A 24,573-nucleotide genomic window follows, 5' to 3' on the forward strand; every position below is an offset into this window, starting at 1 on the left:
TAAAGGTACACACCCAAAAAAAGAAGTTATAAGCAGCTTCTTAAGCTGCACTAAAAAGCCCACATAAGAGGATATAACTGACGACACCAGTAATTTGCTAAAAGTAAAAAGTCAAACAATATGCAGCTGAGTAGCTTGTGCTAACAATGGCTACCAAAGTTGAGATATAAAAAACTGAGGCCATCAGTACATTGCTGAAAGTAAAACAACAATATGCAGCTGAGTTGCTTGGCTACTAAAGTCGAGATATTAAAAAAGGCTTACAAAAGTACATCTACATACATAGATAAACAAGTCTCAGTGAATTATGACACTACAGTTTAGACAACAATAGTTGTTTCATGTCATCCTGCCGATTACTAGTCAACCTAATTGGCCAAGCTGCGATTCACCCAAAAAGAAGAAGAAGAAGAAGAAGAAGAAAAGGAAGAAAAAGAGAAAGAGAAAGGGATAAAGCAATAGAAACAGTCACCTTTTCAATCCAATGCAGCTAGCCACAGACCAAAAACATCAGAAATGGACCTCCACTGTCCTGGTAAGACGGCCCATGTATGCACATCAGGATGACCAAAATTGGGAAAGCACAAGTCGACGCATTAATTCATCCCAGAACTGGCTCAAGGTTTTTGAATACATATCCAGTCTGAGCCAGTCCTCCACCAAAACATATCATTTACCGAACAATCACATGACTGGAAGGCCTTAGCCACCGAGGTGTATCACAGATATCGGGTGCATATAAATATTAGATTCCCTCATCCACCCCGCCCTCCCAATATCAACTTGAACGGAAAAAAGTGACGGGCAATGCTGCAGGATCAAGCTCCCAGTACCCTCTCAGGCTGCCACCTCTCTCTTCTGTCAAGCGGAAAGCAGGAATCTGATGGGAAAATCTAAGCAGCTCCCTCTGAGCAATCTCCATCATGCATGTTGACCCCTGTTGAGGCTTGAAAACTGACTTAAAACCACCCACCAGCTCTAAAAACAAAACCTTTATCTTCATTTCATCTTCCTCGAGGATTTGTACCATGTCATATTTACAGGTCTTCAAGTCAGAACGTTTAAGTCCAGCATTCCAGTTCTTGTATAGTGCCCAAACCTCACCTTTTCTGGGGAAGATGGCATATACATCCTTCTTATCTGTATGTTCTACTCTTAATCGATGAGAAAAGGGATTGGTTTCAGTATATGTGATGGATGCACGCTTTTGAAGCTTAAACATCCCGCAACAAATGAGCATCTTTTTATCAAGCCACTGAATCATGTCCTTTGGCAGTGGGCAGGCAACAGCCCATGTTATATGCAATGTAAACTCTGGCAAATAATCAATTTTCGTAATCCGAGCATAGTACTTTGGCAAGCCATCTTCGTCACTGTATAATGCCCAAATCTGACCAATCTGAAACTTCTCCGGGGATTTTTCAGCATCGAAGTTGAAAAATTCTGGATCAGGAAATTCAAAAGCTTCTGGAGTTGAAGACAGAACAACATCAGGGTCTTCAGTACAATTGTTGGCACGAATGCGCTCAAAAAATGAAATATCCGAACGCATGTTTGTGGCCTCCACTTTCAAATCATCAAGAACATCAATCTCTTCTAGGCTAGTAGGCAGAGAAGCGGGGTCAAGTTCAAAAGATCCCTTAGGAACATCTTTTCTTTCTTCACCACTCATTTGAAAGGAAGGAACCCTGTGGGAGAATTTGAACAGTTGATTTGGCGGTATTTGAAATGAGTCCATTCCTTCCTTCACTGTTCGACAGAAAAGACATGAAAAGCCTTTCACCTTACTCAGGTATGCAACAGAAACACCAATACCCTCAGCATAGTCTGACAAGATTTCCACAAACCCAAATTCATACTTTCTCTTACTGTCTGAATCAGAGTGCCATTTTATATCCCAATTTTTGAAGAGGGCCCAAGTTTCACCCTTTCTTGGATATATCTTGTAAGTATTCTTTTTGCTGCCCTTCTCCCAGTAGACTAAATGTGAGAACATAGGATGATCTTCGGTGTTTTCAGAGTTTCCATACTTGAACTTACCGCATGAAGCTGGCAACCCCTCATCAACCCATTTGATTTCATCCTCGTCATCTGGGTCCGGCTCTAGCCAAGTTATCTGCAATTTGAACCCAGGTGACAACACTTTCTTGATTCGAGCATAAAATCTGGGCATGGCATCTAAAGTATCATAAACAGCCCAGATTTGCCCAACTGCAAAACATCCTTCTCTTCTATCCCTATCAAAATCGTTGAAATCTGGATCAGGATATTCATAAATTTCTGGATCTTTTGCCACAATAGAGCTTGAATTCAATGATGACTCGACATTTGCTTCAGAGCTTCTCTTGTGGTTATCCTTCGTAGCCCTTATTTCTCCATTTCCTTTCTCCCTTTCTTCTTTCCCATTCTGCAAGTTCCCCTCATAAAAAGCACTTTCTTTCCGTTTCACCTTGTTCACAGCCTCTTCCATATAAACAGAATGACTATCTGATTTGTTCACTTTGGGTGCTCCTTGTTTCAACAATGGATCTCCAGTAGCATGAAAACCGCACTTTGCCCTCTTCGAAGAGCTCCCCAAGTCATCATCGTCACTTAATTTTTCGTTATAAGAAATGTTTGTTTTAGACCGAGTAGATCTCCGAGGGTACTCTCCATAATATCCAAAATCCTCTTTAGCCAGAACATCCCCATTCTCTTCAACAATATCTTCCGAGTCACTACCACTTGATTCTGCTGCCTGCTTCCTTCTTTTACCATTTACTTTTCCTGAGGATTTAGCTTCACCGTCTTTATTAATTTTCACATCCACATTTCCACACTTCACATTGGCTTTAAACTCCCTATCAACCTGAGAAGTTCCTGTCTTGAGGATAGACTCTCTTGTTCTGTTCTCACTGCTAGCATTTCCCTGAGATCCCACTTTACCTTGAACATTGGCCCTAGAAGCACCCAGATTGGGAACCTCTTTCTGTTGGGGGAATGGATGCCGACTCCGGGTTGTTCCTGGTGGTATAGCTTGAGCCTTAGCCTCATAGCCAGTGAAGGACCTTTTACAACTTTGACAAAAAAGAAGTTTGTTGACTACATCTCTATAAAACTGATATCTTACAGAACAGAAAGGACAGACAGTCCAAAAAGTTTGTCGGTCATTAGCGAACCCTGGTTGAGTCTGTGTTTTTGGCTGCTGAGGCTGTGGATTGAAGCTTCGCGAAGCAGACTTGCTCATAAAATGGTTACTGCTTCCCTGTTGTGGGGCCCAATTTGGTGCCACTGGCCTTGAAACTTTACATTTACTGTCATGTAACAACCGTTTGTCACGGTCCAAAAGCACCCTCTGAGCTTCTCCAATCAACTTAAAGGCATCTGTCGCACCTGCAAAATTGTTCTTATCAGGATGAAGCAAGAGAGCAAACTTCCGGTATTGCTTTTTGATTGATGCCTCATCGGCCGTTGGCTCAATTTTGAGGATACTATACCAGTCCTTTTCAATTCCATAAATCTTGTTCTCAGCAGAGCAGTGTACATCACAAACCATAATCATCTGGGAAATGTTGTCCAGGTCAGGATAGAGTCGTTGGGCCTTAAGTGCAAACTTCTGTGCCCCCTGAAAGTCTTTATTTTGCATCTTCCTCTCCGCAATCTCTTTGGCCCTGATAGCCTCTTCTTTGTTGCACTCCATTGTTGATCCAGAATCCGGAAAATCCAAATCAACTTACCTCCATACAATGAATTAGACGAATAAGGTTATATTTACACCTCATGCTTGAATGACGTAGCAATACAGCTAAGTAAACATGCTAAGCTTGTATCAGTCGTTCAGATTTCCCCACAGAGGTCTGCAAAAGTGTATCAATTTATTTTACAGTTAACAATGGTGAAAAAAAGGGAAGGCTTTGGAGAAGAGGGAAGGCATGGGTGAAACTTCAGAAATAAGCTTCCAACCATAAAGCAAAATTTTATCAACATAGGAGACAAACTGCCACCATATGAAGAAAAAAAAGAAAAAGAGAGAGAAGATTAGTTGCCAAATATCCAGATCAGAAATAAAGAAAAGGTGACAGTATTTTGGAACCATCAACATTGACACACACATAGATGCCTACAGAGAAATTTGTGTTCCTAAATATAGATGTTTGTCCTTGTCTGAGTAATAAGGTTTTCAATTTTTTGAAAATTGAGTTTTTTGTTTTTGCGTGTTTTTTTTTTTTTAGTGAATATTCTTAAAATTTTAAGCAATTTTTTACTTTTTTAGATGCACCTTATTTAGATGTATCTAAATAGTAAGATATTTGCGAAAAAATATTTTAAAAAATTAATAAATACCCAAAAATACGATAAATGTACTGAATTTTTATTTTATATTTTTTTGTATTTTTGGTATTTAGTGAATTTTTTTCACAAATATTATACTTTTTAAATGTGCTTATCTTAGGTGTGTCTAAAAATTTAAAAAAAAATACTTAAAATATTTTTAAAAAATTAGTGAAAACAAAAAAATATAAAAAACGAAAAAGTAGAATTTTCTAAAAAGTGATTCTAGAAATGGAAACCAAACAGAGCAAATATTTTTACACATCTCTTCCCCTCCCAAATTGGGAGGAAATGGAGGTGAAGCGAAGTGTCATAAAAATTATGTTCTGATACCTAGTATACCCCTCACATATTATTTAAACGTTACATATTCAACTTGTTATTTAAAGGGAGTTGTGATCCCCTACATCACCTTCCCATGTAAGGTAACCCTTCAGTTCCCTTACTTTTATTTTATCTTTTTCTGATTAGCAACAAAAATAAATTTTATTGAGAAAAGAAAAAGGCACAATAAGAGGACAAGGAGTCCACCAAAAGAAATAAAAACAAAAGAAAACATAAGCGACCAACTTCTCAATTTACACCTCACACACTGTCCTCCAATCTGAGGAAATCAAAAAGAGGAAGGAAACCTCCCCTCCCTTCTCCTTCCATCTCTTCCCCAATCCAAACGGAGTGTTAGGGGAAAGTAGGTGAAAATTATTTGCAATGATGGATCACAGATAAATGTAACCACTATAAGAACCAGTGTAGGCAGTCCCAAAGAAAATCCACTAAACAATCAAAGTTCACAAAAAGATTAGTCCTCTAAGATTTGGGCATCAGCCTCTTAATTATCTATTCCCAACATGATCCATACCACACAAATGAGGAGTCATAGATACTGACCATTACAACATGATCCATACCACACACGAATGAGGATTGTGATCTCCATCCCTCCTTTCTCCTTCCAACATAGTGTCACTTAGAAAATATGAGGAAGAAGAACTCCGAAAATATGAGGAAGAAGGAATATATTTCCGTTATATTCAAAACTTCTTATTTTACAAGACCAAATGACACTCCTTATATAGGAGATATTACAAACATCATTATAACCCATTATATGCCACTTACATATTATATATTACCACTATCTACCACTATCATATTATATACATGCCACTATCTACCACCAACACCACTATCATATTCTATACATGCCACTATCTACCACCAACACCACTATCATATTATATGCATTAACACAAATTTCCAGCGCTCCCCCTCAAGCTGGTTTGAAGATATCTTCCATATCCAGCTTGCTAGTCAGCTTATCAAATTGCTTCTTGTGTAGTCCCTTCGTTAGCACATCAGCTAATTGTTCACCTGTTGAAAGGTAGGTCATACAGATTATGCCAGCATTGATTTTCTCCTTGATGAAATGTTTATCCACTTCTATATGTTTTGTGCGATCATGTAGAACTGGATCATGAGCTATAGATATAGCTGCTTTGTTGTCACAATAGACCTTCATAGGTGTCGGGTGAGAAAGCTTTAATTCTTCAAGAATTCTTTTAATCCACATTACTTCACAGATTCCATGGGCAACAGCTCTCAACTCTGCTTCTGCACTACTTCTAGATACCACATTCTGTTTTTTACTCCGCCATGTAACTAGGTTCCCACCTACAAAGGAGCAGTATCCGGATGTTGATCTCCTGTCTGTAACACTTCCTGCCCAGTCTGCATCTGTGTATACTTCAACTTGAAGATGTCCATGTTTCTTGAACAGTAAGCCTCTCCCTGGAGTTCCTTTCAAATATCTTAAGATCTTATAAACGGCCTCAAAGTGCTCTGCCCCTGGTGAGTGCATGAACTGACTTACCATGCTGACTGCAAAGGCAATATCAGGCCGCGTATGAGACAAGTAAATCAATTTCCCGACAAGTCGCTGATATTGTTCCCTCTCTTTGACTTCTTCAGCCTTAGCAGCTTGTAACTTCAAGTTAGGCTCGATCGGAGTCTCCACCATCTTACAACCAAGCATACCTGTTTCTCCAAGGAGATCAAGAACATATTTTCTCTGATTAACGAATATACCTTCCTTGGATCTTGCAAATTCCATTCCGAGGAAATACTTGAGAGCTCCCAGATCCTTAATGTGAAATTCTTTTGCGAGTTTCTCTTTGAGGGCTGCTAACTCTGCTTCATCATTACCAGTTAAAATGATGTCATCAACATAAACAATCAAAATTGCAATTTTACTGTTTTTTGAATGTTTATAAAATATTGTGTGATCTGCTTGACTCTGCGAGAAGCCACAACTGATAACTGCCTTCCCAAAGCGTTCAAACCACGCTCTTGGTGATTGTTTGAGTCCGTATAATGACTTGTTCAATCTGCATACTCTGTCGCTTCCAAGTCTCTGCTCAAATCCCGGCGGTAGGCTCATGAACACCTCCTCTTCAAGATCACCATTGAGAAATGCATTCTTAATGTCAAGTTGATGTAGAGGCCAATCTGAATTTACTGCAAGAGATAACAGTACTCTGATGGAATTTATTTTAGCAACAGGAGCAAACGTCTCCTGATAGTCGATCCCATAAGTTTGAGTGAAGCCTTTAGCCACCAGTCTCGCCTTGTATCTCTCAACGCTTCCATCTGCGTTACATTTTATCGTAAACACCCATTTACACCCAACTGTTTTCTTGTCTTTGGGTAGATCAACTATCTCTCAAGTACCACTTCTCCTTAAAGCATTCATCTTCTCCATGACTGCTAATTTCCAATTCGGATCATCCAATGCTTCCTGTATATTTCTTGGAACAAACAAGTGTGAAATCCTAGATGTGAAAGCTCTATGGTTTTTAGACAGTCTTTGATAGGAGAGGTAATTTGCAATAGGATGTTTAATGCAATTTCGGACACCTTTCCTAATTGCTATAGGAACATCAAGGTCGGAAATAGAAGGAATAGGATTACCTAAAATTTCGATGCCAGAACTCAGGTGGACATTCGGGTCATTAGGATGGACATTCAGGTCATTATTCTTCAGATGAAATCGCTTCCTAGTATAAACCTGAAGCTCAGGATTTAAATCATTTTGTAGTACTTCTCCCCCTAAACAAGAATCTTCTTGACTAGGCACCATAGAACTTGGTTCTCCTAAGTGATCATTATCAGACAGATGTGGTTTTTGTGTAGGATAAATGACATTGGGGAGCGGGATAGAAATATCCCAAAAACGGTCTTCTACTCCACTTGTCTCCCCCTGAAGAGAAGTGTTGGGGAAATAGGATTTTGTTTCCACAAATGACACATCCATACTCACATGAAATTTCTTGGTTTGAGGATCAAAACACTTATACCTCTTTTTGTTTGAGGAATAACCCAAAAAAACACATTTTATAGCACGGGGGTCAAGTTTTGAACGAAATTGACTAGGAACATGAACATAGGCAGTACATCCAAAAACTTTGGCGGGTAAATCAGAAAACAACCTCGTGTCAGGAAAAAAAGCTTTGAGACAATCGAAAGGTGTTTTGTATGTTAACACCTTTGTAGGCATCCTGTTTATCAAATAAGAGGCTGTTAAAATTGCTTCACCCCATAAATATTTAGGAACATGCATGTAAAACATTATAGCACGTGCAACTTCAAGTAGATGTTTATTTTTTCGTTCTGCAATGCCATTTTGTTGAGGGGTATCCCGACATGTAGATTGATGAAAAATCCCTTTTTTTTTCCAAAAACTCACCCAACTGCTCGTTGAAATATTCTGTTCCATTATCAGAATGTAAAATACCAATTTTGGTTTGAAATTGGTTTTCAATCATATTGTAAAAATTTGTGAATAAATTTTTCACGTCAAATTTTTTATTCATCGAATAAATCCAACATAAGCGGGTATGGTCATCAATAAATGTAACAAACCATCTTTTACCAGAAAGAGTAGTGATTTTAGAAGGGCCCCAAACATCACTATGAATCAAATAAAAAGGTTTGGAAGTCTGGTAAGGTTTTGGCAAATAAGTAGAGCGATGAAATTTTGCAAAAATGCAACTTTCACAATGAAAAGAAGAACAATCAATCCCTTTAAATAATTCTGGAAATAAATGTTTTAGATAAAGAAAACTAGGATGTCCTAGCCTATAGTGCCATAGCATTATTTTTTCTCGAACAGAGATTGAACTAGTACTATTAAAGCTCTGAGCTTTTTTATTACTAACAGGTACTTCATCAAAGTAGTAAAGACCTTCAAGCATCCTAGCACGCCCAATCATCATCCCCGAGTTCTGGTCCTGAAATTCACAATGGGATTCAAAAAATGTAACACGACAATTAGAATCCTTAGATAGTTTACTGACAGACAAAAGGTTACAGGCTAAGTTGGGGACGTGAAGAACAGCATTGAGATTAATTTTCTCAGTTAGTTTAATAAATCCTTTTCCTGCAATAGGTGAAAAACTACCATCGGCTATTCTGATTTTGTCATGACCAGAACAAGGGAAATAGGTACTAAATAAATGGGAAAAACTAGTCATGTGATCGGAGGCACCGGAATCTATGATCCACGGAGAGAAGTTTAGGCAAGAGAAGGCTTTAGGATTTCTACCTGTTTGTGCCAACAAAACACTAGGAGTACCGGATGAGGAGTTGGATTTTATCAACTTTAAGAGTTGATCAATCTGCTCTTTGTTGAAGGGACCTGAATCGGCTTCATTAGCGGTAGGAAAGCCACGATTCTTCTCTCCTTGTTTGCTGCTTTTCCAGTTGACAGGTTTGCCATGGATCTTCCAACACGTTTCGCGTGTATGGCGAGGCTTGTTGCAAAAATCACACCAGACCCGTGGCTTATCATCAAACCTGCGCTGGTAATTTGCAGCCTTGTTGGCCGCAGCATCGCTAATTAAAGCAGAAATTTCAATTGATTCACCATTACCTTTTTTTCTTAAGCATGACGCTCCTTCGGCTCTCTTCCCTTCTGACTTCGGCAAATGCTTCGCCAATGGATGGGAGAGGAGGTCTGCCAATAATTCTTCCTCACACTTCATCGAACTCAATGTTGAGGCCGGCAAGAAACTTGTAAATACGGCTGTCTTCCACAGTTTTCTTGTGGTGGTTGCAGTCGTCAACCGATTTCCATTCGTATGTGTTGAAGATGTCAAGATCCTGCCACAACCTTTTCAACGAATTGAAATATTTGGTGACGGAATCATCTCCTTGACGAATCTCTCCCAACTTCAAAGTTAATTCGAAAACTTGAGATTGATTTCCTAAGTCAGAATACATCTGACTAACATTATCCCACAATTCTTGTGCAGTAGGATAGCACATGTAATTAGAGCTTATATCCTCCTCCATAGAATTGACCAACCATGTCATAACCATGGAGTTTTCAGCGTCCCAACTGTCGAACAGCGGATCATTAACAGCAGGAGCCTTCTTGTCACCAGTGATGTAACCGATCTTTCCTTGCCCACGGATATACATCCGGACAGATTGTGACCAGCGGAGAAAATTATCACCATTTAGGCGGATGGTGGTGATTTCGACAGAGTGAGAGTTGGACGTTTTCACCGGAATGGCAGCGGCAGGGGTTGAAGTGGTTTCGGACGTGACTTCCGACATGGCTATGACGATTTTAGGGCTGCTGCGTTTTTTGTTGCTCTGATACCAACTTAGAAAATATGAGGAAGAAGAACTCCGAAAATATGAGGAAGAAGGAATATATTTCCGTTATATTCAAAACTTCTTATTTTACAAGACCAAATGACACTCCTTATATAGGAGATATTACAAACATCATTATAACCCATTATATGCCACTTACATATTATATATTACCACTATCTACCACTATCATATTATATACATGTCACTATCTACCACCAACACCACTATCATATTCTATACATGCCACTATCTACCACCAACACCGCTATCATATTCTATACATGCCACTATCTACCACCAACACCGCTATCATATTATATGCATTAACACAAATTTCCAGCAGTGTCTAACACTTCTTGAATGGGTCTTAATTTAAAAATAAAATTTCATAATTTTGGCCATTTCAATGACACTTCTCAAAAACTCCCAACATGACATATTGGTGAATAAATTTCCAGCAGTCGTGAAAATAAGGTTCACACACGCCAAACCACCAACATACATGAGGTATGCAAGGAACAACTTCTTACATAACAGAAGAACATAACAACAAATATTTAAATAAGATAGCTAAAAAGCAAGTAGTAGAAGTAGTGATTATATACATACCATTTCAATAACCCTCGACTAACCCGAACCAGTTAAAGCCACACCACCCACACTGTAGGACCAACCCTATTGCTCTGCGCCGCTCCCCACACTCCACCTCTGCTTCTATCTAAGAAGTACGAAGCATTGGTTTTGCTTCCCTTGAAGATGGGTGTAGGTTAGCTCCCCATGCAAGCTTATCATTTATACGGACTTGCAATATGATGCACACTTAAAAGGCCACGAGTTTAAGTGTTTGGCACTGTGTACCATTTTCACTTCTACAATCAAAAGGATCCAGGGAGACTTACGTGTAAGTCCTAATAAATGGGCTTATTATCCAATAGGTCCTATGATAATTAATGGCGTTTTTTATCAAACACTATTAAAAAAAGTCACTAATTGTTAATTTTCAATGACATTTTGAAAATTGTCACAAAAAATGTCACTAATTATAAGTTTTAACGACAATTTAAAAAAATCATCACAAAAAAACGTCACTAACGTTCAACTTTTAGAGACAGTTTGAAAAATTCATCACAAAAAAGTCACTAACTGTAAGTTTTAGCGACTATTTATAAAAATCGTGACCAAAAAAAAGTCACAAATTGTCAATTTTTAGCGATATATGCAAAAAATCGTCACAAAAAATTATTTTTAACGACAATTTTATTAGGAATTATTTTCAATAGGACTTGATGAGAATTAAATCAAACTATTAGGACCTATTGGTAGTTTACCCAAGGATCAATAGGCAATTTACAACCATGCTTATCATATCAATTTTCACATCTTTAAAAAGGCACTTGTTAATGATCTCATAAGGTTCTAACGACATCTTATACACTCATTTTCTATGACATTATTGTTTTACCACATGGGTGCACCTATGCAATGAGATCCTAAGAAGCACGGACACGGACACGGACACGGACACGTAAATTTTGAAAAAATGCAGGACACGGCAAGTTGGGGACACGTTCAAAATATATATTTTTGTATTTTTATTATATGTATATTTTTAAATATTTAATATGTATTTTATGTTAAATATTTAATTTTACCAAATTTATCAACCTTAGGTATGCTATTTTAGTAAACAAATTAAATTTTATAATTTTTTTTTTGAAAAAAATAATACTCAACGTGTCCCTAGAGTGTCCGCAACGTGTCCCTTGCGTGTCCTTAGCATGTCCAAAGTGTCCCAACGTATCCAACTCTTTCCAGCGTGTCTGGCCCGTGTCCGTGTCCGTGTCCGACACGTGTTGAGCACTTGTATGTGACCTCCGGAGAGGTGTTCGTGCTTCATAAATGAGATCTATTAATCACGTTTTAAAGTAACTTTTGCTTTAGACTTTTTATGTCCATTTGCTCAAAACAAATGGTCTAGTAAACTTTTCACCATTTCTAGTATACCTATATCTTTTCCTTATGATTCTAACTTCTAAGAGCATCTCCAATGGGCTCTTCAAAGGAGGTCTGTTGGTTATTATAGATAGCCTTAGCCCATTTTAGTCCCTCCAACAGGGTAGCTACTACAATAGCTATTCTAACATTTATTCTCCAAGCTAGCTACATTTGAAGAGCTTTGGAAGCTTCTTTAAACTATTTATGTGAATGAATAGATAAAATAAAGAGTAGCATCAAAGTACATATATAAAAAGGGAATTAGATAAGATAAAGTGTATACATTTTTCTGAAATGGCCTTTGATAGGCTACGTAGAAAAAAAGGATTCATGTAGCCGACCCCATTTGATGGGACTTACGGCTTTGTTTGGTTTGGTTTGGTTTGGTTTGGTTTGGTTTGGTAAAGTGTATACATTTTTCTGAATTTCAACTACTAAAAAATGAAGAGTAGCATTTGAGTAGCATACTCTAATGTTTATGAAAATGACATCAATATACATATTTAAAAACCAAAAACAAAAAACAAAAAAACATAAAACAAAAACAAAAACAAAAACAAAACAATTTTGAAACAAGACTTTGAACCATAAGGTTCATAACTACGAGAGAATTGCATCTCTTGCGACATAAAGACCACTTTCTTATTTTATTCTTTGCATTTTCACATCTCCTTATCTTGTTGAGTGAATAAACTCAAAAACCATAAATAGTAACCATATAGGTTGCCTAGCAGATACATTGTATCCTGAAACTATAGTGATGTATTGCATGTCATCAAGTTCATCCATCTCAAGCCATGTACTTGCCATTTCCTTGCTTCCCCTCCTCCAAAAGTAAAACATTAAACCACTCCAATTCCAAACATGCCAAATAATTCAAGAGTTAAACAAACAATTGTTAAATCATTAAATGCCTCTAAGAAATTATACTTCGATACCTCAACAATACTTGTGGTGTCCAATAATTAAAAAAACCTAGCCTTAGAGCCCACATATAATATATTATGTAATCCCTGGGGACCTCAACTCACTGGTGTTAATAACTAGAGTTCAATTTAAAAATATAAGATCTTTGTACAAGTTTAAACACTTTTTTTAAATCAATATGCTCCAAAAATATGCTTAGAACTAATCATAAGTAAAGACTATATAGGAACACAACTTAACAAGTCTCAGACCAAACATACATCAACTACAAGTCTTAAAGCAATAAACCTTCCTCATCAAAAACTTGATGAAACCAGTAGAGCAACAACACTTAAGATTAAAATAAAATAAAAAATCAAAATAAAAAGCTCTTACAAATAGCTCTTTCTTCCCTTCTCCCTTTTTCCAACTATGGATGAAACCAGCTGACTCTACTTTCCCCAAAACCACAATTAAAATTTTCAATAACACACAATGGTTATTCTACAAAAAACAAAAAACAAAAAAGAAACAAAAACTAGATCTACAACTACAGTCTCAATTATCATGCCACTACAGACAAATAAACCTAATACAAAAAATTAAAATAAAATAACAGAAATAAAAAAATAAAAATAAAAAGATAAAAAAGGAGACATTAGCTACAGACATGCATTCAAAAATTTCTCACAGAAAAAAAATGTCTCACCCTGCACACATCCAAAGAAACAACTGGAATTTCAATAAATCCACCCCACAAAACCCTAGGTAACAAACACACAGAAAGTGAGCTAAAACACTAAAATGAAACAATTGGGGCAAAAACAAGCTCAAGTTTGTGCACTTCATACTTCAAAGACCAAAGACAAACAAGTCATTGAAACTAATAGAAACACACATTATATGTAAAAACCCAAAACAATGCCATTGAGAATAATCAAACAAGTACGTACCCAAAAAAGCAAATACTTTTCACCTGCAAGAAAAAGACGACATGGGTATAACAGTAAGTTGCTTAATCGAGTGAAAATCTACCCAAAAGACAAAAGTAACGCAAAACCCTAAAACTGATTGATTCCAAATAAGGTTAACAAAAAGTAGAAAAAAGAGCAATTACTTTACAGACCATGAACAGCAAACTAATGTGATTGAAAACGAAGAAGAAAAAATCAGAGAAAGCGAGCTTACTCGATTGTTCTTCAACCCTCAAACTGAACTCCTCGGCAAACAGAAGAGAGAGAGAGAGTGAGAGACGCGATTACAGGCAGAGTTCGCTCAGCGGGAAAAAGAATATAAAAATATGGAGGAGAGAGACAGTAAAGAGTTGGGTGCAGGAGGGAAAGAGAAGAAGCCCCCGATTTTGGTTTAATTACGCAGGTAGTCCCATTTTCATGTAGTATGTTGGGCCAATTGTAATTAAATTGAACTTTAGGGGCATTCTTGGCATACTTGTTTTCCTTTTTTGCCCCCACTGAAATTTGCAACATTTTTTTAGACAAATTATACCGGTAATCCTTATAATTTGAATATGAGGTCTAAGGTTATGGATTTCGATAATTTGAATCATTCATTTTCGTATAATTTTTTATGTATATTATCTATACATAAAAGAAAAATGTTTGGAAGCATTAGAAGGAATACTGATAATGTGGCAGCAGGCCCCAACCACTTTTTTTTTTTATTTGTGTTGTCATTTCCAATGCATTAATGCTATTAATAGTGTATTTTTTAGTGGTCTAAATCATTATTGTACATAAAATTAGATCGCTCTAATAATTGTAACATATTCTAATTTATTACATTTGTTACTTAAAAATATAGATGGCTACTTTTTAAAAACATACCTCTCTTTTCTTTTCTGTTTTGTCGACAAATATTATAGATGAATAGGTTATGATTATCAAATCAACTTAAATTTATTTGTAAATGATATATACAAAAAACTTATAAAATGAATATTTCGAATCATAAAAATAGAACCTGCATAATAGCGCCCTCTAGTTCGCATGAGTGGTCAGAGGGAGCCTAGTCCTTTGTTTATCGAGTCAGATTGATCTTTGTAATTTTAATTAGAGTATTTTTTTTTAAAACACTAATCGGAGTGTTGTTAGAGACTTACAATTTAAACCTCTAAATTTACCTTCAATAATGTGGTAAGAGAGATAGACTCCACACAATTAAATACGTGACAAATTAGAAGTTGATATGTATCATGATATATCATTGTGGATCAAATTATGAAGAAAAAAAAAAAAGGTCTTAAACATTTTACTTTTAATTATATCAAATTTGCCCTTTAATCAAATTATGACAAATTGATAACATTTGGTCAAATTTTAACCCAAAAAAAAAAAAAAAGGCAAAATGGTTCATTAAAAAAAGAATGAATTGAGTTTTTCTCATATTAACATCTCAGTATAAGGTAACGTAAATCTCGTTTTAATGATCTAACTCGTTTATTTGTATGGTCGTTAATGTATATTATCCATTTAAAAAAATAAAGAAAAGATTGATTAAAAAATTGTTATTTTTTTTATTTTATCCTACTTGTCTTTAAAAAAATAAATGGTCTATTTTTAAAAAATACATGTCATCTATTTTTCAATGGCAAATGTAATAAAATGAAAAAATTACGATTATTAAATCGAACTAATTTATTTCATGAATGATATATATTGATAATCTTACAAAATAAATAGTTCATATCATAAAAAAATGACATGCGATAAACTCTACGATCCCTTAAATTATCTCAAGTTGATATATAAACTTGAAACAAACCCAACACAAAGAATATAGACCATTCCAGGCAAACCTTGAAATGCTCTTAGAATAGTTGAATGATTATATTGCCCCATGATTTTATAATTTTTAAATGAAAGTTATTGATTAGACTAAATCCATAAAACATTCAAAGGTAAAATTTACGTGAGAATCTAAGCATTGAATAAACATGATAGGCGCCATTTAATTTTGCACATTGTTCTAATTTAATAATATTTTTATTAAACCGAACTAATTTGTTTTAATAATATTTATTAAAAGTTGGATAGAAATTAAAGACTGATTTATTCAAAAAAAAAAAAAAGAATATATCATTTCAAATCATATTTCAATTACATTGAGGGTAGTGAATTGACCATTCTTTCTATTGATTTCGATTTAATTTTTAAATGACAGCTATCAATTGGAATAAATTAATATAATATGAGAATTTTAACAGTAAAATTGAAGTAATAAAAAATATAAGGATTAAATTGGCACAGTAAACAAATTGAAGGATTACTAGTGTAATTTGTCATTTTTTTTTTCCTTTCAATTTTTTAATATAGAAAAATAAAAATTTGCAATTCAATACTTACTTTTTGTAAATATATCCTCACATGAAATTGGAAAAATATCACACACATGGGGATCTTACTAGTCGTTGCTTCTAATTACATTTAGTAAATGTTTAATATGCACTAATTTTATTTTATTTTTTTACATACATACACTTATTTGGATCACATTAATTAATATCTATTAATATCTCATCTCTATTTTTCTATCCACTTTCTTTACTTTTCTACATATTTTTTTATAAAAAAAAAATTAAAATATGTATTTATTTAGAACATTCTAAACTATCTCTTATTTAAGAGGATAGGATAAGAGATAAATGAAAACTAATATGACGGGACCCATATGATCGTTCGGTGCTGAAATAGCAATCCTTCCAAACAAATGTTGGACCAAGGAAATGAAGGAGAAAAATTTGACAATCCACATATACTCACTCCAAACAAACGAAAATATTATACGTCATAAATTTTTTACTAAATGAATAATTAAATATCTATCTCATATGAATGTGAGATTCATAAAAATATAAACCTCACACAAAAGTCGTTTATTTAGTAAAAAATTTAATATTCCCAGCATTACCTCAAAACAAATGCACTCTTATCCTGATATCTAAACACACACATTCCGCTATCCAAACAAAAAACTATTTTTTTCTTAAAAATACCCAAAACATTTTTTACTTCAATTCTCTCAAACTAGTTTAAATAATTATCAGATTTAATTACAAATTGAACACACAAATTGGCATATAAGTATTGCTGACACTCGTTTTTATGCCAATTGCTTCAAGCAACATTGAAAGATTTTAGTTATGAAATATCGTAAAACTTGGAGAACTATTAACTAACCACGATGAGCTCCAGCACAAAGAAAACAGAAATGTGAATCTATTTGGCAATCCAAGATCAAGACAACTGTTATACCATCAATACTATAATTGTTGGTAGTTGTTGCCATTGATTCATATCAAAGTAATGCAAATCAAGTTGAGCAACGGAGTTGAGTGATATGAATCAATGGACAATCCAAGATGCATTCCTCCCTCTTTTCCAATTGCAATAATTAACTCCACAAACTTAAATGTAGTCTTCCCGTCACTTACCGCTAGACATTTTGAAACCTAAAACGTCCACTCTAATCTCTCATTCTCATGTTTCAACTTCAAACTCAAATTTTAAAAAATGGGCGATGAAAGAAACACATTAAAACACAGGTTGAAGTCTAGAGACTTCAGCAATTAGAAGGTAAAAGAGTGAAATAAAATTCAAGTGAAAATTGGAGGGTGAAACACCCCCACCTCCGCCTTTGAAAAGGTAGAATAATAGCTAAGAATTGCAAAACATGCCAGCCAGAGCCCATTAAATTTTGTTCCTTGATATTGAACCCACCACATTAATAAATGCCCAGAATGGCATGAAATTAGTTGCAAAATCGCTTCACCATAGGAAAAGGAAGGCAATAAGTATTACTGAACAAACCATAAGTTCAACTATCCCAAGTCTCAACCAATCTTTTATTTATACCAAACAAGCCTTCACTAGTAACTTGATTTTTCACAGTTGCAGGGTTGCAATTCGGTAGCAAGCAAACAGCAACTCATGAATGGCTAATCAACCCTGCAGGCCAATGATACCTGCAAAAGGGTAAGAGTAAATTAAATTGATGTTGCTCGATGAGGGATAATCTACACTCATCGTGTTTGTTTTGTTGGACTAGATTACAAGAGACTGCTAATAGTTCCGAGAATAATGTCTAATATCGTGTTTGGAATGTCCCCTTGAATTAAGAGGGGAATTAGTAAATTTTGTACCATCCCATGTTTGTTTGAAGGGAGCCTCTAAATGCAACCCACAAAAATTGTTGGATGCCCCACTTTTTTTGATTTACCCCTAAATCACATTACCAAAAGGAACAACACCCTAAAATAAACCCAGCCATTCATACAATCAACCATAAGTGCTAACAATAGAAATGAGGTTTTCATTAAACCACGCTATATAACAAAATAAAATAAAAATTAAACCAGAATGCTTACCACAGGCAATCCTTCCACCAGCATTTCCAGTACTTAGGCTGAGTTCATGGCCACCTGAACAAAAAAGATTGTAACATATAAAATGCTGCCTCAAGAATGGAGCAGGCTAAAGAAAAAGAGAGTTCCAAACAGTAAAAATTCAAGGATATTATTCATATGTAGCATGTAACCAGTGCTACAATGCTACCCACACCCATCTTCTTGCTCTTGAACTCCACTTAAAGGGCCATATAGCATTTTTTGCAAATGAAAATTGTTCATTAAGTGAAATTAGAGTAAGGTAACCCTAACAACAAAGAAACGTTATAATTGTAACGTAATTAGTGTTACCCTTTCCCAGATCATCAGGGTCTCCATGGACAACAACAGCCCTTCCAATGATGGAATTTGGGCCACAGAGAGGGATCTGCATACAGTAAACATGTCAGAAAAATAAGATCAACAGCCCATATAGGATGTCCTAACTGAGATAATACAAGTAACTAATTCACCTGTTTGTCAACAATGGTGAAACATGCAGTGCCTGAAACACATAAAGTCATTGCAAAATGTTAATGGCATGTTAAAGTATGAAGGCCTAAATTAAATCACAGTATCATCCAGAAACAATAAAATTATGGTGATGATGGATAAAAAATGACATTTAAAATTCATAGAAATAGAAAGGCACTTTCATTTGAAAGCCAAACAACAACCATCATCTCATAATTATCAAAAGTGATTTTGTAGTATCAATTTGGATGGGGTTTTTAAACAAAACTTAAATGCTAATGCTAATAAAGAATTCTGTGTGAAACAAAGACCATCAGAATTGACCAAAAAAAAAAGACTGGATTTTGATTAAGCAAAGTTCTCTAAATAAATAAAAAAGTGATGGATAAAATTATGATGCTCAAGATAAAGACACCTATGGCAACAGATAATTATGATGATGAGGAGGAAAAAAGAGAATGAACGGTCCATTCCAAATGATAGCTTACCATCTGCACCAACTGTGATGTTGCCAAGGTCACCGGCATGGCGATTCTCATCCTCAGGAGCACCATGCAGTTTGCCAGCAGGATTAAAATGCGGTCCTGCAAATTTAAATGGTCATAACTGAGATGTTAAATTGAAACTGGTCACTATCATTTCATTTTCCAGATTCCATGGACAAAAAAGTAAAGAAGGTGAATTTGGGGTGGGGGCGAAAATTACCAGTTGACATGCAACCATTCGTTGTATCACCAAGAGCATGGACGTGGAAACCATGAAGTCCAGGTTTAAGCCCAGAGACGCTTCCGGTAACTGTAGTTGGACCTGAGGCATACAACAAACAAAATAATTCAACTTGCAACACAAATGGCATGCATATGCATGAACTATAATTTAATTGAATATTACCATCTCCTTCTTGAGTGAAGTGTACAGTGCCACTGACACCTTCACTGCTGTTCAGAACAACGACAGCCTTCACCATTGTTATAGCTTGTGTGTGATCTAGAAAGTAAAAGACAAAAGATCACAGTAGTTAGATCTGCATATAAAAGCTGATCGTAAAAGCCAAAATACAATAGATTTTTATTGTGACGAGGGTAGATGTAAGCTGGAAGTCAAGGATAAGTAGACAACCCTCTGAAAATGAAAACCAACTGGCCAAAAAGTGAAGCTATACAGAGAATTTCAAACTCCATCCAAAAAATAAAAATATATAAATCCACCACAAACCACTTTTACGAGCTTCTATTTCAGCACATTGCATTCAAATTGCTGATTTTAAGGGGGGTTTTTTTTTTTTTTTTTACAAAAAAAAAAAGTTCATACTCATTTAGTGTTTGAAGGTATGGCTATTGTTAAAAGAGCACCAGTGACTAATCTTTTAGTTTCCAAATACAATAAGCTGAAATTTCATTTTGTGTTTATTCTGATTCTGCAAATTTTGTGTCTTATGCAAAGTGAGCCACCAAAAAAAAGTATCAATTTATTTCTCCGTTGTTCAAGTTTTCCAATAAACAAAAGTCAAATTTGTCACTTCTACTTTTATGCAAACACAGCAGCACAAGTGTGCGTATGGAAGTGAAACCCAATAACATATCAGATAATTCAAATGTTCAACAACTATTAAGAGTCCTTTATCCTCCACTATACAGTTTTCACATAACTGTAAAATGCAAATATACTCAAATTTCTTAATGAATAAAAATGGATATTGTCATATAAATATATTTAGGCCTCGTTTGGGAACAGGCTAATTTAGTAACTTTTTAGCTATTTGGCTAAAAAGGTAGGTAAAAAAAACTTGTATGTTTGGGATGACTTTTTGGCTAATTACAAAAAGATGTGCAAAAAGTAGAGAGAAAAGAGAATCTTTGACTTTTTGGTATGGGTTGTTGGCTTTTTGGCTAATTTAGTAACTTTTTGGCTAATTGGCTAAAATAGCCTCTTGCCAAACGAGGCCTTATTGGTCATTAGTTCGTAAGTATAAACTACATTCACAAACCACATTCAAAACAAGATAATTCAACAATTTGATTCCCTTGGCTTTAGAGAGAAGAAAGCCAAGAAATCCCACTCTAAACTCCCAAGTCAACATGATATTCATCATTTTAACTCCTTTTCCCCTAGTTTTCTCAGCAAACAAGCTCAATAGATAACAAACGGTGAGGAATGAGCCCATAAATACCAGTGTACACTCCAAAGTCTACATGATATCAAATTCATCATTTTTAACTAATTTTCCCCTTTATTTTCTCAGCAACCAAACACAAGAAGACAATCAACAGTGACCAAACACGTCGTTCAGAGTCAAACTCTAGATCTGTAAAGTTACAGGCTGAATCTATTTCAACGATAATAGCAAACTATCATTCGAACGAAGAACACTACGAGCTGAGGTTATCTCAACATCGCGAAAATCAAACCACATAATAATCGATCGATCGATCGATCGATGATCGATCATTGGATATACTAAGCTGAATCAAAATAATAATCATTGAAATCATGTAACTGAATTATAGAGAGAAAATTGATTGATTTACCTCAGAACACCCCTCGAGAGATAGAGAGAGTCAACAGACGAACAAACAAATATGTGATTTTTGTTGTGAAAAAATTAAGTGGTTGATGGCTGTATAAATGTGAGCGGTGTGTGGAGTGCCTGATCAATATCAATCGTCTTCACCTACCGATTGGGGGTGAAGGGCATCTCCACGCGCTTTTTTATATTTTGTTTGGTTACGTGTGAGATGGGTTTGATCATCGATCTGATGTGGAGTTCCCTGATTGGTCTGTGGTATGCGAGTGCGCGTGGTTCTTTGTTCGTCGGGGTATCTCTGCGTGTGTCACGTGACCTGGTTAGGTGGCCGATTTTTGTGTTTGGATTGAATGCCTTTGCGATAAGGCCACGTTTGGTTGCCTTGAAATAGGAAAGATACGTGGGATCAATCAGATTGTTTTGTTGCAGGATAATTAGGATTAAAAGGATTGGGAGTGGAAATTACGTGCGTGCGTGGTGGATAGTTCAATCTGATCTTTGGATTAAAAAAATTAAAAAGTTAATTTTTTATAAAATTCTCAAAACATCTTTTTAATCAAAAATTAAAAAGTCAACTTTTTATGAAATTTTCAAAACACCCTTTTATTTTGCATGATACTCTAAATTCTAAGAGGTGGTTTGGGATGATCTAAATAAGTGTATTTTTATAAAATATGAATTGGGTATGGGTTGGATTTGAAATGATGTGTTAGAGAGGTAATGTGATTTAAATAAGATGATATGACTTAAATAGGATACTGACTTTTTGACTTTTTTAAACCATGCCAAACAAGGCCAAAATAATTTAACACTGTATATAGAATTAAATAGAAATAAAATAAAGGGATTAAATAATAGTGTAGCATTATAATGAGTTGGTGTCTTTGATTTATTTTTTTCCTTCGTCTAACTGTAAAAATTAATTAGATCTTTTTTATTTCATCATAATATGATATTTATGGGAGTCGAGTATTAAAATTATACATTTGGCAAACAGAACATAAGTCCATCACTAATGGTCCGATTAAGTCCATACTTAACCAGGCCCACTATATTAGAGATATGACGCCAAGTAATCTATGCGCTGATTAGGTGATACATTGATAAGTAATTGTCGACAATCAAAGAGCATTCATGTCGACTAAAAATGTCAGCTCAACAGACTATCCTAATCGAAGTGGGCCCAAGTTATCATTTTCTAGATATATAATAGGGATATGGGTTCTGATATTGTAATAAGGGCAAATTACATATACACCCCTCCAGGTTTGACAAAATTACAGATACCCCCCTGAGGTTTGAGAAATTACGAATTCCCCCCTGAATGCTATATTTGCATAAGAAATTAGGGGGTAATTTGTTATGAAATATAAACCTCAGGGGGTAAATTGTTATGAAAATACAAACCTCAGGGGGCGGGATGTAATTTCCGAAACCTCAGGGGTATCTGTAATTTAACCAAACCTGGAGGGGTGTATATGTAATTTGCCCTTGTAATAATGATAAAAATCTCAATTTACATAAAGAAATATCTACACAAAGTATTTATATAAGGAGGATGAATAGAATAAGAGAGGTATGCGCATTCACCCAAACTTACTTCATTCTCTAAATATATAACTTGTCTCCTTTCATCCAGAATCTGACTTAATTGTCAGAATGTCAATTCTGACACCCATGACCGAAGTATTTATTGTTTCGGGCATTGGAGTGAAAATCAAATAAAAATCTATTTGAAACGAAATAATATTGTAAAACCATCTCTCGCAATATTTTACTCATTATGCCTTCGTTTAACATAAGTTTAAATGAGCATTTTTGACTAAAATAGTTACAAAAAGACAAAATCTTCGTTTAGCATAAACTAAAATAAGGTTTTTTTGCTAAAATATTTTTTTTTTTAAGAAATGTTTTTTAGCCCAATAAGACAAAATGTCGCATCCAAACCATAATCATTTCATTTTGTTATCTCATAAAAGTCAAAAAACCTATTCGAAACGAAACTTTTTAGCCACAGACTAAAATAACTAAAAAATTAAAAAGTCAACCCACATTTCAAACGAACCCAAAATAAGTTTTTTAGTTAAATAAGACAAAATGTTACATTTAAATCACAATTATTTATTTTTGCCTTCCACAAAAGTCAAAAAAATCAAAAACCCTATTCCAAACGAGACTTTTTAACCCCAAGTTAAAATAACAAAAAAACCAAAAAACTAACTCACATCACAAACGAATCCAATCATTTATCATATCTGTTATCTTATAATTTATCACCTATAGTGCTATATGCTAAATCATTCATCCCACTAGTCTCAAAGTGTGTTTGATTATGATATTAAAAAAATGTATTATTTTTCATTATATTAAATTTTGAATACTTTTAAGGGGATTTTTTTTGGGGGGAAATTTATCAATAAATCTTAAAAGTTGTACTTTTTTCCAATTAGTCCCATTTGTTTTTTAATGATCTGTTTGGTTCTTTTGTTTTTAAAATGACGTATTTGCCATCATTATGACGGTTAACGTATGAGTTGCAGATGGATTGGTGTGGTTTCGGAATCGCACGTGTGCCATACATAATTTACGTACATAGGGGGTGTTGTGCACATGCTGTATGGTTGGATGGGTCTAAGCACGTAACACGTTGTGGATGGCACATAGTGAGGGAGCACACTAAAGCCTTTTTGTGGTTTTTGCCTTAGTGGTGCAGGTTTAGCGTGTCACAAAATCTGACCCGACGCCATCAAATCACAATACCCGAAACCTAGAACCACGACTCATCATCATTTTGTTATGGGAGGTTTACTGCTTTGTGTGAAACCCTAATTTCACGTTTTGAAAAAATTTTAATTGCGATTTTGTGCGTGATTTGGGCAGATGATTGAAATATGCTGAAGGTGCGAGATTGTCACGTTGAAACCGTGCATCGTTTTGTTGATTACGTCGTCACAATTCAGAGGCGGGTGGGAGGAAGACGATGAATCAAAAGCCTTATTGTGTCAATGATTAACCCTGTGGACTGAATCAATGGGTGAAAAAGGTATGTGACAAGACCCTGCTACTGATTTTGGTTTATTAGATGGATATGTGAGGACCCATTTCCAGAGATTATGTGTTGCCATTTGTTTTTGTAGTTTGGGGTCCCATTTTTCGGAGTGTGTATGTTGTCAGTTGCTTTTGATGTTTGGGGTCCTATTTTCTGACTTTATTTGTTAGTGTAGGGTTTGGATGTACATGTGTTGTCAGAAGAATTTGTAGTGTGGGGTCCAATTTGCGGAGTGTTTGTGTTTTCAGTTGG

At 35.3% G+C, this 24,573-nt stretch overlaps 2 protein-coding genes across 5 annotated transcripts; both read right to left on the reverse strand.

The window, feature by feature from the left end:
- Positions 1-135: 135 nt before the first annotated feature.
- Positions 136-14,235, reverse strand: LOC114306072 (uncharacterized). Of its 4 annotated transcripts, XM_082875726.1 has the most exons (4): positions 14,062-14,225; positions 13,827-13,849; positions 3,477-3,836; positions 136-3,372 (listed from the first exon to the last, which is right to left on the reverse strand). In XM_082875726.1, exons 3-4 carry the CDS (start codon positions 3,523-3,525, stop codon positions 779-781), a joined length of 2,643 nt encoding a protein of 880 aa, XP_082731852.1. In that variant the 5' UTR covers positions 3,526-3,836; positions 13,827-13,849; positions 14,062-14,225; the 3' UTR covers positions 136-778. The 4 variants fall into 4 exon arrangements, with proteins under 4 accessions (XP_082731852.1, XP_082731853.1, XP_028107036.2 ...); XM_082875727.1 differs by lacking the exon at positions 13,827-13,849 and having other exon boundaries at positions 14,062-14,202; XM_028251235.2 differs by having other exon boundaries at positions 136-3,836; positions 14,062-14,197.
- Positions 14,236-17,584: 3,349 nt separating this feature from the next.
- Positions 17,585-21,773, reverse strand: CSD1 (copper/zinc superoxide dismutase 1). Its single transcript, XM_028251236.2, has 8 exons — positions 21,277-21,773; positions 19,640-19,735; positions 19,454-19,555; positions 19,237-19,332; positions 18,748-18,779; positions 18,587-18,662; positions 18,257-18,310; positions 17,585-17,854 (listed from the first exon to the last, which is right to left on the reverse strand). The coding sequence occupies exons 2-8, from the start codon at positions 19,713-19,715 to the stop codon at positions 17,832-17,834; spliced, it is 459 nt and encodes a 152-aa protein (XP_028107037.1). The 5' UTR covers positions 19,716-19,735; positions 21,277-21,773; the 3' UTR covers positions 17,585-17,831.
- Between the last annotated feature and the right edge of the window lie 2,800 nt (positions 21,774-24,573).

Source organism: Camellia sinensis, chromosome 6, assembly GCF_055761805.1.
Source record: "Camellia sinensis isolate YWXY chromosome 6, ASM5576180v1, whole genome shotgun sequence".
NCBI classification, from domain to species: domain Eukaryota; kingdom Viridiplantae; phylum Streptophyta; class Magnoliopsida; order Ericales; family Theaceae; genus Camellia; species Camellia sinensis.

Bases quoted from the DNA above. Each gene is read 5' to 3' on its own strand.
- LOC114306072 (XM_082875725.1), bottom strand. From the start codon at position 3,679: ATGGAGTGCAACAAAGAAGAGGCTATCAGGGCCAAAGAGATTGCGGAG.
- CSD1 (XM_028251236.2), bottom strand. From the start codon at position 19,715: ATGGTGAAGGCTGTCGTTGTTCTGAACAGCAGTGAAGGTGTCAGTGGC. The intron at 19,556-19,639 runs GTAATATTCAAT...TGTATGCCTCAG, and splicing joins CTTCACTCAAGAAGGAGATG to GTCCAACTACAGTTACCGGA. The intron at 17,855-18,256 runs GTAAGCATTCTG...ACCCTTTTGCAG, and splicing joins TGGTGGAAGGATTGCCTGTG to GTATCATTGGCCTGCAGGGT.